This window comes from Leucoraja erinacea, chromosome 22 (assembly GCF_028641065.1).
Source record: "Leucoraja erinacea ecotype New England chromosome 22, Leri_hhj_1, whole genome shotgun sequence".
In the NCBI taxonomy this organism is placed as follows: Eukaryota; Metazoa; Chordata; class Chondrichthyes; order Rajiformes; family Rajidae; genus Leucoraja; species Leucoraja erinaceus.
The window spans coordinates 621,732-636,645 of record NC_073398.1 but is presented as its reverse complement, the minus strand read 5'-3'; the positions used below and the strand labels follow the sequence as shown (position 1 = coordinate 636,645).

At 46.7% G+C, this 14,914-nt stretch overlaps 1 protein-coding gene across 2 annotated transcripts in view; it reads right to left on the bottom strand.

The window, feature by feature from the left end:
• The window catches only part of nedd1 (NEDD1 gamma-tubulin ring complex targeting factor), a 75,014-nt gene that overhangs the window by 42,203 nt on the left and 17,897 nt on the right, over nt 1–14,914 (bottom strand). For both annotated transcript variants that reach the window (XM_055652744.1, XM_055652743.1), the window contains exon 5: nt 9,258–9,398. In XM_055652744.1, the coding sequence (XP_055508719.1) occupies nt 9,258–9,398 (141 nt within the window). The remainder of the gene's footprint in view (nt 1–9,257; nt 9,399–14,914) is intronic.

The window sequence follows — 14,914 nt, the reverse complement described above, 5'->3', positions numbered from 1 at the left end:
ATGAATGAATGAATGAATACGTTTATTGTCATTGCACAATACTGTCCAACGAAATTCCATTACATCTCCTCCGGTTAATAAAAAAATATACAAACACGACAACCATTAACACATATGTACACTTAATAAAATAATAAATAGGTATTTTAAAAGAATTTAAAAGAATTTGGCGGCATTTCTTGGAATTACATTTTGTTTCCCCAGTGTTCTCCGTTGGAATTTAGCTCTTTTATCGCACATGGGTAGAAACTATTTTTTAGTCTACCCCCATCCCCCCTGGACTGTCTCCCTCGGATGGTCACATTACACAGTTTATTTATTTACTTATCGGTTGGAAGCTGCAAACTAAATCTCGTTGCACTGACGTGCAATGACAATAAAATATATTATTATTATTATTATTAGTAGCGTAGATACGTTGTGGTAAATGGGGGGCTTATGATTGGCTCAGAGAGAAGATGGAGGCGCGGTCCATCTAAAAGGTGAGATAGAATAATGTCAAGATCCCCTTGCATTGTGTTTGACGTGTATTAACCATCTGTTGTTGAACAAAAAAGTATGCTATGTAATGACTCATGAAATTTGCAGTATTTGTAAACTTGTCCGCAGCATGACATTGTAAACCAACGTAGCATGAAAGCCAAACTGCAACAAACACTACACGACTCTCATCTTGTCCAGTTCATCATGACAATGATGGAGAACCGCCATTCTTCATATGCCTGAATGGTCAGAACAGCCGTTGGAGACGCCACAAGAATGGTCCACCACAGGGCAGTGTCCTTGCCCCAATGCTGTTCAATGTATACACCAATGACCAACCCATCACCCAGAAAACCAGGTCATTTCTGTATGTCGATGACTTATGCATCGCAACGCAATCCTCAAACTTCAGCCAGATTGAGACCGTACCAGAGGCTGACAATAGACAATAGGTGCAGGGGTAGGCCATTCGACCCTTCAAGCCAGCACCGTCATTCAATGTGATCATGGCTGATCATCCCCAATCAGTACCCCGTTCCTGCCTTCTCCCCATATCCCGACTCCGCTATTTTTAAGAGCCCTATCTAGCTCTCTCTTGAAAGCATCCAGAGAACCTGCCTCCACCGCCCTCTGACACAGAGAATTCCACAGACTCACCACTCTCTGTGAGAACTAATGTTTCCTAGTCTCCGTTCTAAATGGCTTACACCTTCTTCTTAAACTGTGGTCCCTGGTTCTGGACTCCCCCAACATCGGGAACCTGTGTCCAAGCCCTTAACAATCTTATATGTTTCAATGAGATCTCCTCTCATCCTTCTAAACTCCAGAGTATACAAGCCCAGCTGCTCCATTCTCTCAGCATATGACAGTCCCGCCATCCCGGGAATTAACCTTGTAAACCTACGCTGCACTCCCTCAATAGTAAGAATGTTCTTCCTCAAATTAGGGGACCAAAACGGCACACAATACTCCAGTCTCACTAGGGCTCTGTACAACTGCAGAAGGACCTCTTTGCTCCTATATTCGATTCCTCTTGTTATAAGGGCCAACATGCCATTCACTTTCTTCACTGCCTGCTGTACCTTCAGTCTTACTTTCATAGACTTATGTACAAAGACCCCCAGATCCCGTTGTACTTCCCCTTTTCCCAATTTGATGCCATTTAGATAGTAATCTGCCTTCCTGTTTTTGCTACCAAAGTGGATAACCTCACATTTATCCGCATTAAACTTCATCTGTCATGCATCTGCCCACTCCCCCAACCTGTCCATGTCACCCTGCATTCTCATAGCATCCTCCTCACAGTTCACACTGCCACCCAGCTTTGTGTCATCTGCAAATTTGCAAATGTTACTTTGAATCCCTTCAGATCATTGATGTATATTGTAAATAGCTGCGATCCCAGCACCGAGCCTTGCGGTACCCCACTAGTCACTGCCTGTCATTCTGAAAGGGACCCGTTAATCCCTACTCTTTGTTTCCTGTCTGCCAACCACTTCTCTATCCATGTCAGCACTCTACCCCCAATACCATGTGCCCTAATTTTGCCCACTAATCTCCTATGTGGGACCTTATCAAATGCTTTCTGAAAGTCCAGGTACACCATATCCACTGGCCCTCCCTTGTCCTAGTTACATCTTCAAAAACATTCCAGAAGATTAGTCAAGCATGATTTCCCCTTCGTAAATCCATGCCGACTCGGACCGATCCTGTTACTGCTATCCAAATTATCGGCTATCATCTTCCCCACCACCGATGTCAGGCTAACTGGTCTATAATTCCCTGTTTTCTCTCTCCCGCCTTTCTTAAAAAGTGAGACAACATTAGCTACCCTCCAATCCACAGGAACTGATGCTGAGTCTATAGAATATTGGAAAATTATCACCATGCATCCACGATTTCTTGAGCCACTTGTTGAGCATGTTGAAATCTCCCATAACAACTACTGCCATACCTTTGCTACATGCCAATTTTAACTCCTGATTCAACTTGCACCATGTCCAGGCTACTGTTTGGGGGCCTGTAGATTAGTCCCATTAGTGTCTTTCTACCCTTACAATTCCTGAGTTCTATCCATACTGACTCTACATCTCCTGTTTCAATGTCACCCTTTGCAAGGGACTGAATTTCATTCCTCACCAATAGGGCAACCCCACCCCCTCTGCCCACCCATCTGTCTTTTTGATAGGAGGTTTACCCTTGAATATTCTGTTCCCAGCCCCGGCCCTCTTGCAGCCATGTCTCAGTAATTCCCACAACATCATACTTGCCAGTTTCTAACTGAGCCTCAAGCTCGTCCACTTTATTCCTTATACTTCACGCATCCATATACAGCACTTTGACCTCCGTATTCACTTCCCCCCTCGCACCGCTCGCAATTGGCCCTGACCGTACTCTGTTGTCCATTCTCGAGCTTTCCTTCCCATTAATTTGAGAATCTTTTGTCATTTTTCCTGTACCCCCTTCAACTCAAACATACTACCAACAGAACTCCTTAAGCCCAAACCCAACAATAACACAAAGTGCAGCTTTCCACCTCCGGAACCGGGATGCGAAATGTCAACTGCAGGTGTGATGGAATGGTGTCCAGTGGAACACTGCAAAGTCCCAAAGTACCTAGGTGTGGTCCTCGATCGCATGTTATCACATCGCCAACATGTTGAGAAAACCAAGGCAAATGTCAACACCTGGAACAATGTTATCGAAAAATTGCAAACAGCTCATTTGGAAGTGACCCAACAACAATCCGCACTGCAGCCCTGGCGCTCTGTTTCTCAGTGGCAGAATATACAAGCCCCTTCTAGAGCCGCTCTAAACATGCACGTAAGGTGGACTCTGCATTAAACAATGCCTGCAGGAAAACCACAGGATGCCTGAAGCCGACAAAGGTTGAACATCTGTACGAGCTGGCTGGCATCGACGAACCATCTCGAAGACATGATCGGGCAGCTGCAGTAGAACGCTTCATTGCGGACACTGACCCCCGTCACCCCTTGCACAATCACCAACATAGCAAGAAACGCCTGAAGAGTCGGTACAGCTTCATGGAACTAGAGCCAACCGTACCAGGCACCAAAACCAAACAACAGATGGCACCAGGACACCACCTGCCTTACACTACCTGGAAAGCCCTAAACCGCCTCCACACTGGAGTGGGACGTTGCGCTCAACCTGAAGAAGTGGGGGCCCTCGAACTCTGACAAGTGCAACTGTGGAGAGGTACAGACAATGACCCACCTACTGACTTGCAGCGGAGAGGCATGCACTGCGGACGATCTCTGCAGAGGCACAGATGTGGCACTGGCTGTGGCAAAGCGATGGCAGAACGTTGTCTGACACACAAGAGAGCGAACTAATCAAATAATCGGTACCCATGTAGTAGATAGTATATTTTTGTATAGTTGTATCTAACAAAAAACAAAAGTTGTTTACTGCACAGTATAACTGTCGGCTAATTTGCTATTGAGGGAATGCAGCGTAGGTTTACAAGGTTAATTCCCGGGATGGCGGAACTGTCATATGCTGAGAGAATGGAGCAGCTGGGCTTGTACACTCTGGAGTTTAGAAGGATGAGAGGGCATCTCATTGAAACATATAAGATTGTCAAGGGCTTGGACACGCTAGAGGCAGGAAACATATTCCCAATGTTGGGGGAGTCCAGAACCAGGGGCCACAGTTTAAGAATAAGGAGTAAGCCATTTAGAACGGAGACGAGGAAACACTTTTTCGCACAGAGAGTGGTGATTCTGTGGAATTCTCTGCTTCAGAGGGCGGTGGAGGCAGGTTCTCTGGATGCTTTCAAGAGAGAGCTAGATAGGGCTCTTAAAAATAGCGGAGTCAGCGGATATGGGGAGAAGGCAGGAACGGAGTACTGATTGGAGATGATCAGCAATGATCACATTGAATGGCGGTGCTGGCTCGAAGGGCCAAATGGCCTACTCCTGCACCTATTAATCCTGTTGTGAAGTCAGAGAACTGCCGCATCTCTCCATGATATCATGCTCCAAATCCAGCTCCAGAGCTTACCGCACGGCGACCCGGTAAGGCATTGCCCGCTGCCCGCTCGTATCCCAGCGCTGTGGCCGCCGACTCCCAACATCGCGGAGCTGGGGCTGCGGGCGTAGCTGGATTTGGAGCGCCGCGCAGCCAGGGGTAGCGTTCGCCGGGGTCGGAGGTCCAACCGGCGCCGTCCGCGGCCGGACGCCCGCAGCCCCAGCTCCGCGATGTTGGGAGTCGGCGGCCACAGCGCTCCGGAGCTTACTGCACGGCGACCTGGTAAGGCATTGCCCGCTTCCCGCCTCTCCGACCAGGTAGGGGACTAAGAATTAAAGTTTCCCCTTCACCCCCCCCACCACATAAAATCCCTCCAAACTAACTGACTAACATTTAAGCAATGATTTACAATGATTCCCCGGTCTCCGGGGAGGAGGCAGCCGCTCCAGACTTTTCAAGCCGCCCGCGCTACCTACCTAATCTACGCTAAAAATCTTCCATTCCGAAATCCGAAAAATTCTGAAATCCGAGAAGTGTCTGGTCCCAAGCCTTTCGGATAAAAGGTTGCGTACCTGTAATGTGCTAAATGAATAAAGCGGTGCCCAATTCTAACATTAGACTGTATTACAGTTAAACATTTGAAAACAGATTCTAATTCCCAAGAATTTTACAAACATTAAGAAACTCAGATTTATCAATTCATAGAATGATGGGAAAAAATGGATGACCAATTGAAACAATGTACCAAAGTTAGTTCCTTAAGGAAGCAAGCCCAACATCGCCTCTACTTCCTTAGAAAATTGAGAAAACTTGGTATGCCAATTAATATTCTCTTGAGCCTCTACAGGTGTACAGTGGAAAGCATATTGACTGGCTGCATATGGTGGAGGCGCTGCAAGCCGGCAGCCCTGTCAGCAGCGTGTTAGTCTTTTCAACTTTTTTAATTTTTTTAGTGTGTGTTAATGTATGTTTTTAATGTTTCTTTGTGTGTCTTGTGTGGGAGGTGGTGTGGGGGGGTAAGGGGGAAACAGTTTTGGTCGCCTCCTCCACGGAGAGGCGGCTTTTTCCATGTCTCCCACATGGCCTAACAGCAAGAATCGGTGCGGCCTTTCCCGGAGACGTGCCCGGGGCTTCATCAGCAGGCGCAGCGCGGACTCTTGGCGTAGAGCGGGCGAGTCCTCGCCGGAGGGGAGCGCTCCGTTCGCTGGCCCACGGCAGCCTGAACCCGCGGTCTGCAGAGCTCCAGCCGGCACGGCATCCGCAGCCTGGGATCCCTCGCGGGGGACCCTGGGAGAATGCTCCGAATGCCGGCCCGCGGTAAACTTCTACTGCCGACGCGGCGTGGACTTACCATCAGGAGCAGGGTTCCTCGCCGGGGACCCCTGGAGGGGAGCTTTGACTACCGGCCCTGCGGTCTGCAGTGCTTCTGGCTGTGGCGCGAACTTTAAATCTCCAACCGCCGACCTAAGGCCTACACCAACTTGAAGCCGCGGTCTCCGGTGGGGGAGGCATCGGTTCAGGACTTACCTGGATTTTTGACCTTTTCTGCACATCTGGACGCCCGCAGCGACGGCTGCGGAGGGTTGAGGTCCGACCATAGGGGAAAATGGAGGAGGACCGGCCAATTTTTGTGCCTTCCACCACAGTGATGAATGCTGTGGTGGATGTTTGTGTGAAATTTTTAGCGTGTTTTTGTGTGTTCTTTATCATTGTACCGCTGCTGGCAAATTCATTCACTTGCACTTTATGTGCAATGTGACGAATAAAACTGATTGTAATGTATTGCATCACGATCTGGTTTAGCAATTCAAACACCCAGGAATGAAGGATATTACAAAAGGAGGTGAACTCTGCGCAGTCCAGTATTGGTACTGACCTCACCACCGTCAAGAGAAAGTATAGGAGGCTCTGCCTCAAAAAGGCAGCCAGCATCCTGGCCAAGTTCTTGCCATCGGGAAGGTATAGGAGCTTGAAAACTGTAAAGTCCATGTTCAAGACCAGCTTCTTCACAATGATCATCAGGCTATTGAACTCGAAATAAACTCCGAACTATGACATGCCTTGATAGTATTAAGGACTTGGGGCTTTGTTTTTGCCTTTCCACTATATTGATGGTTTCAGTTCACATATTGAACTTTTTGTCGTTTATTCTGGTGCCAACTGAGTAACGTGTTTACATATCCATGTAGGAAAGAACTGGAGATGCTGGTTTAAATTGAAGGTAGACACAAAATGCTTGAGTCAACTCAGCAGGTCAGGCAGCATCTCTGGAGAGAAGGAATGGGTGACGTTTCAGGTCGAGACCCTTCTTCAGACTGATATCAGGGGAGGTAGAGAAGTCAATGTTCATACAGCTGGGGTGAAAATTACCCAAACAAAATATGAGGTGCTGTTCCTCCAATTTGTGCTGGTCCTCACTCCGACAATGGGGGAGGCCCAGGACAGAACGGTCAGATTGGGAATAGACGTGGGAGTTGAAGTGCTGAGCCACCGGGAGATCAGGTAGGTTAAGACTGTCTGAGCGGCGGTGTTCAGCGAAACAATCGCCGAGCCTGCGTTTGCCCATGCTGATGTAGAAAAGTTGACACCTGGAACAGCGGATACAGTAGATGAGGTTGGAGGAGGTGCAAGTGAACCTCTGTCTCACCTGGAAAGATTGTTGGAGTCGAGGGGGGAGGTAAAGGGACAAGTGTTGCATCTCCTGCATTTGGTGGTGGTTGATGAGGTCAGTGAGTTCTGCATAGGTGCAGGACGTAGCACCAATGCAGTTGTCGATGTAGCGGAGGTAGAGTTCGGGGATAGGGCCAGTGTACGCCTGGAACATACCCTACAAAGAGGCAGGCATAGCTAGGGCCCATGCGAGTACCCATAGCTACACCATTGATTTGGAGGAAGATGTCAAAGGAGAAGTTGTTAAGGGTAAGGACCAGCTCTGCAAGGCGGAGGAGAGTATTGGTAGACGGAAATTGCTGGTTCTGTGGTCGAGGAAGAAACAGAGGGCTTTAAGACCCTCCTGGTGGGGGATGGATGTGTAGACATCCATAGTAAAGATGAGGGAGTGGGAGCCTGGAAAACGGAAGTCATTGAGGAGACGAAGGGCGTGTGAGTTGTCTTGGACATAGGTGGGGAGGGATAGGATGGAGTCGAGGTACGTGGAAATTAATTCGGCGGGACATGAACAAGCAGAAATAATGGGTCTGCCAGGACAGTTCTGATAGTGGATTTTGGAGAAGCTAAAATGGGGCCGTGCGGGGGTGGGGAACGATAAGGTTACAAGATACAAGGTTGGAGGCTTTACAGGGCAGAGAGCCAGAAGTGATGAAATCAGTAATGGTGTTTGAGATTAAGGGCTGGTGCTTGTCTGTGGGGTCATGATCCAAGGATAAGTGGGAGGAAGTGTCTGAGAATCTCAGTCCAGTTGAGGTCAGCGTGCCAGACTACCACGGCACCTTCCTTGTCGGCGGGTTTGATTATCCAGTCAGGATTGCTGCAGAGTGAGCAGAGTGCATGGGGGGGAGAGGTTAGAGTGAGACAGGGCAGTGGAAACTTTGAGGCTCTTGATGTCCCGCCGGCAGTTGGAAATGCAAAGGTCTAAAGAAGGTTGAGAGCCATTCGGGGGAGTCCAAGAGGTGGGGGTCCGTTGGAGACGGGAGAATAGGTCATCACTGGGTGGTGAGGATTCCTTCGCATAGAAAAAACCCCTGGGGGCAGAGGCGACAGAAGAAGAGCTCTACAACGTGGCGGACAGGAAATTCATTGAGATTGGGGCCGAGGGGAACAAAGGTGAGGACTCTGCTGAGGACAGGCCGTTCCATATCAGAAAGGGGGAGGTCAGTGGGGGAAGGTGAACACACGGCATGTCTTTACATACCTGCTGTGCCGCTGCAAGTAAGAATTTTGTTGTTCCCTTTTTGGGAAATTTGACATTAAAACATCTGACTCTTGAACTAAATAAGTCTTGCTCTCCTGTGCTTCCCACGTAAACCGGAAAATTTGAATATTTTACCAATTATCAGCGAAATTACAAATTTCTCCCTAGTTTTAATAAGTAGAACTAGTAATGCCAATGAAACCTTAATTATTTTTCATGTCTACCCAAACCAGATAGTCAAGCAACCAGTGAGTCAAGCTCTAAACTAAAATTAACAATTTATTGATTTTAATATTCTTAGTTTTAAAATGTTTTATTACTTGTACCTCTGGAATTAACAGTACAGAAAAATGACGCAGCCCAGGCCATCGCACAAATCAACCTCCCTTCCATTGACTCAATTTAAGCCTCACGCCGCCTGTGCAAGGCCAGCAGCATAATCAAGGACGAATCGCACCCTGGCCACTCCCTCTTCTCTCCCAAAAGGTATAGAAAGTGTGAAAACACACTTCCATATTCAGGGACAGTTTCTTCCCAGCTGTTAGAAACATAGACAACTGAATCATTCTAACACAACCAGAGAGCAGTCCTGAACTACTATCTACCTCACTGGTGACCATCTGACTTTACTTTGATCTTACTTTCCAAGCTTTACCTTGCACTAAACATAATTCCCTTGTCGTATACTCTAAATGACTTGATGTGAATTGTAATCGTGAATGCTGACTGGATAGCACACAACAAAAGCTTTTCACTGTATATCGGTACACATGACAGTAAACTAAATTAAGTAAAATGAATCTAAAGAATATAAAATGTATTCCATTCTTTAGAACACACACACCAAAGCACTGGTACAGAGCAAGGTTTATATTAGTTAGGGATATTAGGCAAAATATATAAAAGGTACCTGCGTTTTTCCATGGCCAAACGGAGAACTGGAAATATTTGTTGTCAGACTGTGCACAATAATGTCACCGCTGCATGAACCCGAGGCTATGTAGTGGTCATTCCAATTGAAACATACACAAGTCACTGCTTCCCTGTGATCCTGCAACACACATATTATTGATCAGCACAAAGCGACAAAAGATGAAACATTTAGAGTTAAAGGAGGCAATGTTAAGAAAGTAATTAAAATAGAAAATTGGTATTACTTGTATCTCTGGAATTACCAGTATAGAATTATGGCTGCAGCATTCAGTAAACTAATCTGAAGAATATAAGTATGAAATTCTTTAGAACAAACACTAAAGCACTGGTACTGAGCAAGGGTTGCATTAGCTTGGGGAAAATGAGATAACAATTAAATAAATACATTTCTGTTGAACTAAAAACAAAGTGTTGGAGGAACTCAGCAGGTCAGGGAGCAGGTCATCATGGTGGCACGGCGCTAGAGTTGCTACCTTACAGCGCGAGAGACCTGGGTTCGATTTTGACTAGAGGTACTGTCTGTATGGAGTTTGTACGTTCTCCCCATGATCGCGTGGCTTTTCTCTGGGTGCTCTAGTTTCCTCCCACATTCCAAAGACGTACAGGTTTGTAGGTTTATTGGGTTCAGTAAGAATTGCAAATTGCCCCTAGTGTAAGGATAGTGCTAGTGTACGGGGATCGCTGGTCAGCGTGGACACGGTGGGCCAAATGGCCTTTTTCTGCATTGTATCTCTAAACTAAGCTGGAAGGAATGGAAAGACGACATTTGGAATCAGGACCATTCAGATCGATGCAGTAGAGTGAAGAAAAGTGGAAGAGAAGTGAGGTGGGGCAAAGTCTGGCTAATAATATGTAGATGCAAGTGAGGGTGCTGCAGTTAATAACAACGGTTAGATACAATGATACAATTTATTTGTTGTCATTTGAACCTCAATGAGATTCAAACGAAATTTGGTTTCTGCAGTCAATCAAACAAGAAAAAGAACCAAGACGCAACACAATTTACACAAACATCCATCACAGCGAATCTCCTCCTCACTGTGATGGAAGGCAAAGTCTTATCTCCCCCCTGCTCTCCTCATTCTCCTCCCGTTTAGAGATAAAAAGGAGGCAAAAGAGTATCAAATAAAGAAAGAAAAGTGAACAATAGAGCCTGGCTGTGGAATATGGTAGGCCAAAGATAAGGAATGAAAGGAAAATGGAGGACAGGGACTGGATGGGTGGGATATGAGCATACGGAAGAGGGGAAAGGAACAGCGCGACTTAGGTGATGGGAGAAATGTGCACTTGCCAAGGTGGTGGGGGGGGGGGGGGGGGGGGGGGGGGGGGGGGGGGGGGGGGGGGGGGGGGGGGGGGGAGGGGGGGGGGGGGGGAAGAAAGAGCAATAATTAAAACTGGAAAAACCAATGTTAATACCATCTCTCAAGGACTGAGCATGTGCTCAGTGAAATGGTCATTGAGTCCACACCTCGTCGATGTAAAGGAGCATCAAATGCAAAAGATACGATTAGAAGAGGTGCGTGAACCTGTTTAGTTTAGAGATACAGCGGGGAATCTCCTCGTGATGACACAGTGGTGGTGGGCCTGATCTCAGACAATGATGAGAGGGCCTATCGGGAGGAGGTGGCTGATCTAGCACTCTGGTGCCAGGAGAACAGCCTCCTCTTGAACATCAAAAAAACAAAGGAGCTGATCATGGACTTTAGGAGGGCACATCATCCGAGGACGTACACTCCATTGAGTATAAATGGGGATCCTGTGGATAGAGTGAACTATCTGGGAGTCCACATCTCTGAGGATATGACATGGTCATCACACGCCTCAGCACTCGTGAGTAAGGCAAGGCAGCGCCTTTACCACCTCAGGCAATTGAGGAAATTCAGAGTGTCTCCGAGGATCCTCCAGTGCTTCTACGCAGCGGCGGTGGAAAGCATCTTGTCCGGGAATATTACCATCTGGTTCGGGAATTGCTCTGCCAAGGACAAGAAGGCTCTGCAGAGAGTAGTGCGTTCGGCCGAACGCACTATGGGAACTTCACTCACCCCCCTGCAGGAACTATACAACAGGAGGTGCAACTCCAGAGCAAACAAAATCATGAGAGACCTCTTCCACCCCTGCAACGGACTGTTCCAGCCGCTACGGTCAGGCAAACGCCTCCGTTGCCATGCAGTGAGAACGGAGAGGTTGAGAAGGAGTTTCTTCCCAGAGGCAATTCGGACTGTAAACGCCTTTCTCACCAGGGACTAACTGTACAGAACGTTTTTCCTTCTATTATTTATTATGTAAAATAATATGTGTGTTATGATTGTGTTTATAATTTGTTTGGTGTTTTGTTGTTCCGCGAGCATTGCCACTTTCATTTCACTGCATATCTCGTATGTGTATGTGACAAATAAACTTGACATGACTTGACTTGACTTGGGAAACAATCCCTTCGGCCCACCGACTCTACACCGACCAGCGATCCCGTACACGAACACTATCCTACACACACTAGGAACAATTTACGATGAAACCGAACCAATTTGCCTACAAACCTGTTCGCCTTTGGAGTGTGCAAGGCAACGGGATACCCAAAGAAATCCCACACAGGTCACGAGGAGAGCGTACAAACTCCGTACAGCCAGCACCCGTATTTAGGATCAAACCCGGGTCCCTAGAACTGTAAGGCAGCACTCTACTGCTCAGCCATGTGCCTTTGGGAAGGAGATAGAAACAGGCAGTTCAATGTTGGGGAACTATGATTAGAGGCGGTGGAGGGGGATAAGATCATTGATGGTTTGGGAGATTGTGACCTGGTATCCACCATTGGGATCATGACCACAGGGAATCTATGAAGTGTCCTAAAGCTGACACAGTGGACATGTCTGCTAAACTGCAATGGCAACGTCCTAGTCAGCAGATCTGATGACAATATTAGGACTGGTACTCAGTGTGGGCTGTGCCTTTGTAGGTGAGATTGGAGTGGGATGGATATGAAAAAGATAGGTGTTCTGCGTGCCGAGGAGTACTGGTCATCCCTTGGTCGGGGGCATGAGGACTCCCTGCCGGAGGAATAGGCATGGCATCATAGGCAACAGAAGAGCGCTCAATATCATGGCAGATTAGGAACATTGTAGTATAGGCGCAGGGGTACGAAGGTAACCTAGAAACATAGAAAATAGGTGCAGGAGGAGGTTATTCGGCCCTTCGAGCCAGCACCACCATTCATTGTGATCATGGCTGATCGTCCCCAATCAATAACCCGTGCCTGCCTTCTTCCCATATCACTTGATTCCACTAGCCCCTGGAGCACTATCTAACTCTCTCTTAAATCCATCCAGTGATTTGGTCTCCACTGCCCTCTGTGGCAGGGAATTCCACAAATTCACAACTCTTTGGGTGAAACAGTTTTTTCTCACTTCAGTCTTAAATGGCCTCCCCTTTATTCTAAGACTGTGGCCCCTATTTAGGGACTTGCCCGACATTGGGAACATTTTTCCTGCTTGTCCAGTCCTTTTATAATTTTATATGTTTCTATAAGTTCCCCCTCATCCTTCTAAACTACAGTGAATACAAGCCTAATCATTTAAATCTTTCCTCATATGACAGTCCCACCATCCCAGGGATCAATCTCGTGAACCTACGCTGCACTGCCTCAATCACAAGGATGTCCTTCCTCAAATTAGGAGACCAAAACTGTACACAATACTCCAGATGTGATCTTACCAGAGCCCTATACAACAGCAAAAGAACCTCTTCACTCCTATACTGAAATTCTCTTGTTATGATGGCCAACATTCCATTAGCTTTCTTCACTGCCTGCTGTACCTGTACGCCAACTTTCAGTGACCGGTGTACAAGGACACCCAGGTCTCGCTGCACCTCCCCCTTACCTAACCTAACCCCATTGAGATAATAATCTGCCCTCTTGTTTTTGCCGCAAAAGTGGATAACCTCACATTTATCTATATTATACTGCATCTGCCCACTCAATCACCCTGTAAGGCCAATGCCGTACACCTTCTCCAAACTATTAAGAATCTGAGCAAAAGTAGGAATGAACTGAATCTATTCGGAATTTTTAGTTTAGTTTAGAGATACAGCTCGAAAACAGGCCCATCGGCTCACCAACAATCCCTGCACATTATCATGATCCTACACCCTAGAGACAATTTACAATTATACCAATCCAATTAACTTACAAACTTGCACATCGAGTGTGGGAGGAAACCGGAGATCCTAGAGAAAACCCACGCAGGTCACAGGGAGAAAGTATAAACTCCGTACAGATAGCATCGGTAGTCAGGATGGAATCTGGGTCTCTGGCGCTGTGAGGCAGCAACTTTACCACTGCACCACTGTGCATTTTATCTAAAGCACATCCAAAAATTCTAACTGAAGACCCAGCACCTTGATATAACCAGAATCAAATATTCATGTCTTTCACCCTGAAGGTTATGCAAGAAAAAACTTGGGACTGTTATTCAGGTTTATTACAAAAGAGAAGGACGTGCATAGCCTATGTTAAGATCTGCTCAGTAAGCGGTATCTTTAACTTATCTTCACATAACCATATAACCATATAACAATTACAGCACGGAAACAGGCCATCTCGGCCCTACAAGTCCATGCCGAACAAATTTTTCTCCTCTTAGTCCCACCTGCCTGCACTCGTACCATAACCCTCCATTCCCTTCTCATCCATATGCCTATCCAATTTATTTTTAAATGATACCAATGAACCTGCCTCCACCACTTCCACTGGGAGCTCATTCCACACCGCCACCACTCTCTGCGTAAAGAAGTTCCCCCTCATATTACCCCTAAACTTCTGTCCCTCACATGATCATGAAAGTCCTGCCCCAATCCATCCCTTTGGGTTATCAGTTCCTGTAACAAAACCTCAAAAGAGCAGAAACCTCAAAGACTGTTACATCCTTTGGACCCCTTATTGTTCCCAAAGAAAAGACGAAATAATACAGAATCTACATTTGGTCCATCATGTGGTTGAGAAAAAGCTGCTCAGCCTAAATTCACCTTTCAGGCCCATAATCCTGCTGTCAGCTCTTCAAGTGCTTTTCATAAATGCAATAAGATTTCTGCCTCCAAGATTCATTCAGTTCCTGATCCCTGATGCACTGAGCAAGAAAAATGTTTCTTTATCTCTCCTCCTCTTTCCCACTGCTTCCTTATGATTATAACCCATTGTTCATGACTTCCAAGGAAAAGACATCCTTCCTGTACACTCTAAACAGGCCATTTAACTTTAGACAACTCGATTAAATCTCTTTTAGTCACATCTCTTCAAAAGAAGACCAGCATGACGTGCTGCTGCCCCAGTGCCACAGACCCAGTTTCGATCCTGATCTCAGGTGCTGTCCATGTGGAGTTTGCACTCTCTCCCTGTGACCGCATGGGCTTTTTACTTTAGAGATACAGCACGGAATCAGGCCCTTCGGCCATCCATCGATTACCCGTTTACACTAGTACTATGTTATCCCATTTTCTCATCCACTCCATGCACACCCGTGGCAATTTACAGAGGCCAATTAACGTACAAACCCATATGTCCTTGGGATGTTGGAGCAAACAGGAGATAACCCATGTGGTCTCAGGGAGAAAATGCAAACTCCACAAAGGTCAAGATTGAAC